The following is a 4,112-nucleotide window of genomic DNA, read 5'->3' on the forward strand; positions in this document are numbered from 1 at the left end:
AGTTTTTGCTTAATATGATATCTGGGGTATTTTGACTCATCGATTTTTATCGAAAAAAAATTAGCCTCCCTAGGTTTGTCCATGCTCCAAAAGTTGTAAGTTTTATAAGACGTTTCGAATTTGAAACTCAGTTATACCAATCTTATTCTCCAAACTAAAAAGAAATCCTTGCATATAAATCTTTGTTTTTTTTTATGCCTTGTAAATCTTTGTTATTGATTGCAAGAATAAATAAAACATATGCAAATCAAACACACCAAATTCATATAGATTTCAAATTCTGTCTATTTTTTTCAAAATTGACAAATATCATATTTAGGTCACACATAAAAGAATATTAATTTTTGCAGGTCTCTTGTGTGACGATCTTACGGATCTTTATGCGACAAATCTTTATACATGAGACGAGTCAACCATTCTCATATTTACAATGATAAATAATATTTTTTACACAAAAATTAACATATTTTTTTACGTGTGACCTAAATAGGATATTTGTCTAAAAAATTGACTCATGAGTCCGTCTCACAAAAGTTTTTGTGTATTAATTTTTATGCAAAAAATACTACTTATTACTGTAATTATTACTGTAAATATTAACATGATTGATACGTTTTACAAATAAAGATCTGTAAAGTTACCTACTCATATATATATATATATATATATATACACATATATATATGTATATGTATGATAAAATGTATATAACAATTTTATATATGTTTATTTTAAAAGTTATAAGAATGATTAGATATTGGATAGCTTTGAACTCTCCAATTCATGTCTTCAGAATGATACACTAATTTTCGATAAATTACTCTGCATTCGGTTTCTGGTAAGATCTCCTACATTATGGTCATGTTGTGTATAGTGTTTCACATGAATATTACGTTTCATGCTGCGTTATTATTACAGTAATCCGTTAAAAGAAAGAAATCCTCCCATTTAATTTCACATTGTAAACGTTGATCCCGATGCGTTCCTTGTCTTGGACTTTTTCCATCCGCGTAATAAATTTGTCTATAAACGTCCTCACGTCAAGACATGACACGACAACCACCCTACATTTACGTGCATTTATTCATTCATCCACCAGAATTACGTGTACTCTTGGAGACTGATCGAGTTCAGCTATGGCGACCATCCTAATCCCTTCAAGTGTCCCTTCCCCGGCCGAGGATGCTGAGCAACTCAGGAAAGCTTTCGCAGGTTTTTTAGTATATCTTTTTTGTGGGTTTTGTTTCCTTTTTCCTCGATTGGATCGGATATGTATGGAATGTCTTTCTCCTCGGGGAAAATGTTCAGTCTTTAGCATTTCAATGTCTTAATGAATTCCGGGATTTGATTCTGTATGGTCTGTTTCAATTTTGAGTACTTGTAATGGATATCTTTGGGAGATCTCTCGATCTCGGATCAGGCCTCCGGCTACATGTGACTGGGAGTGAGGATATGTGGAGAATTGTACTTCTCTTGATTTTCTTTTGGATGTTTTAATTTTTTGTGTTGATTCTGGTTTCGATTGCATGCTGATCGACAGAAAATGTAATCGGACGTACTTCTGAAAATAAAATGGGATTGTCGATGCGTCTTTCACATTTGATAGTGTCGCAGGACGCAGGTGGCATACATTCTATTTGAAAGGTTTATCAGACAATGTTTGACAGCAAGTTTCAGTTTAAGGTCTTATATTGGCTGCTATTGTTACTTGCCATTTTCCATGGTTTTATATATACAGTGAGTGGTTGTATTGAATAGGGTATCCGTGGCATATATAAACTAGCCTGCTGCAGTGATCTTGTAAGAAAAAAGACATTAGAAACTGAACTTTCAATCTTGTTATGATACTGTAAAGAGGCAGATTTTTCTGAACACAAGTTTTTGCAGGATGGGGAACAAATGAGGCACTGATTATCCAGATCCTTCCACATAGGAATGCATCACAGCGCAAATTGATTTGTGAATCCTATGCTGGAACTTACGGGGAGGATCTTCTCAAGGACTTGGACGAAGAACTTTCAAGTGATTTTCAGGTTAATTTAAAGATAATGCTTGTTATTTTGATCTTCTCATACCAATAGTTACCAGAGATTTAATGATTGTGCTCGCGGCAAATCGTGAAAGGTAGTGAAGATATTGCAAAAATATGTATTTGTTTGCAGCACCCTTTGAGCTTGCTTATTTTTTGGATGATCCCTGGCTATCACGTTCAATGACTAGCATGAGATAATGTCCGATAATTTAGATTGGCCTTCCTAGTTCTCCTTCATGAGTTGTCATTTATGGATCAAAATTTGAGTTTATTCTTACTGTTTTAACCGAAATAATTGTGGAGAAATAAGCTTGTTGCTTATTTGATATCTGTCTGTTTCAGCGTGTAGTGCTGCTTTGGACACTGGATCCATCCGAACGAGATGCGTACCTGGCTAACGAGGCTACAAAGAAATTGAGCGCTAGCAATTGGGTTATAATGGAAATTGCTTGCACCAGATCATCATCCGATCTTTTTAAGGCGAGAGAGGCCTATCATAATCGTTACAAGAAATCCCTTGAAGAAGATGTTGCACATCACACTACTGGAGCTATTCGGAAGGTAAACTTGTCATCAAACTTTTATAAAAAAAAAATTAAGAAAACAAAAATGATTAGGTATGGTCTTCAAGTGTTCTTATCTCAAACATTTTTATCAACTGATGATGTTATGGTTTTTTCCACAGCTTTTGGTTCCTCTGGTGAGTGCCTTTCGATATGAAGGAGATGAGGTGCACGTGGCTTTGGCGAAATCGGAGGCTAAGATACTTCATGAGAAGATACATGACAAGGCTTACAATGACGAAGAGCTCGTCAGAATCCTCACGACGAGAAGCAAAGCACAACTTAATGCAACACTTAACCACTACAATGATCAGTTTGGAAATGCTATCAACAAGGTACATCGTATGTCACACTATAATAATTGCGACTATGTTTGTAAATATCGAACACAATACGTTTATCTGTGTATATATACATGCAATTGTTTCGTGTCATGATTTGCGAATGGATTGCATCAGATCAGCGTCAGTAGTATGATCTGTCTAGATCATAAATTGTATTAAGCTGCATGCATATATTACATACTTAATACCGAAACACTAATATTTGGGTTCTAGTCTCGCATTCAGGCTAACGCATATAACTTGTTCATCAGTAGTTCAACAGTTGCAATAATCACAAATTTTCACTTGTGCAGGACTTGAAGACGGACCCAAACGACGAATATCTCAAACTCCTCAGAGCGACCATTAAATGTTTGACATGTCCTGAGAAGTACTACGAGAAAACCCTTCGTTTGGCTATCAACAGGCTTGGCACGGACGAATGGGCTCTCACTCGTGTTGTTGTGACACAGGCGGAGACAAACATGGCGCGGATCAAAGAAGAATACCATAAACGAAACAGTGTCACCCTTGAACGTGCCATTGCCGGGGACACTGCAGGTGACTACGAGAAAATGCTTCTGGCCTTAATAGGGGGGCATGGGGATGTTTAGTAATCCAGACATCTTGCGGTGTGTTCTGTTCTGTTCTGTTCTGTTCTGTTCTGTGTGGCCTAATGTTTTGTAGACTTTTGCTTCTAATAATTTGTGACTTTACAATTGATGTGGTTGGTATCTTGTTATTTGAAAGTGTGTTTCTGAGTTATTTTACTTGTGTATTTTGTTTGTGGTTAATTAATGCAGTGAAATGTGAGAGTTTAATCTCAAAAGTAAGTAGATGGCAAAATTAAAAAATAAACCAAATATATAAAAATTCTTATTAGACGGCCTCATGAGTCAATTTTGTGATACGGTTTTTTGACCCGACACATGAGAAAGTTTTACTTATTTGTCAAAAGTATTGTTTTTTGTAGATAAATCATATTGTGACTCTTTAAATAATTTTATAGGATATGGAACAATGATGAATAAGCAATAACATGTTTACTTTGATTGATCAATTTTGTGATTGAAATTATGATTAAGTGATAAGTTATAATTTTGTTATTTGCATATAATAAATAATATTTTTCAACAAGGAACTGAGTATATTAAAGCAATTAAATTCTAAATACGTTTTTTATGATCTTGAGAT

At 34.9% G+C, this 4,112-nt stretch overlaps 1 protein-coding gene across 1 annotated transcript; it reads left to right on the forward strand.

Moving 5' to 3' along the window:
- Window positions 1–1,008: 1,008 nt before the first annotated feature.
- On the forward strand, window positions 1,009–3,683 carry LOC140836979 (annexin Gh1-like). Its single transcript, XM_073202897.1, has 5 exons — window positions 1,009–1,212; window positions 1,888–2,033; window positions 2,375–2,593; window positions 2,718–2,930; window positions 3,233–3,683. Exons 1-5 carry the CDS (start codon window positions 1,137–1,139, stop codon window positions 3,530–3,532), a joined length of 954 nt encoding a protein of 317 aa, XP_073058998.1. The 5' UTR covers window positions 1,009–1,136; the 3' UTR covers window positions 3,533–3,683.
- The last annotated feature ends 429 nt before the right edge of the window (window positions 3,684–4,112 follow it).

Source organism: Primulina eburnea, chromosome 7 (assembly GCF_022965805.1).
Source record: "Primulina eburnea isolate SZY01 chromosome 7, ASM2296580v1, whole genome shotgun sequence".
NCBI lineage: Eukaryota > Viridiplantae > Streptophyta > Magnoliopsida > Lamiales > Gesneriaceae > Primulina > Primulina eburnea.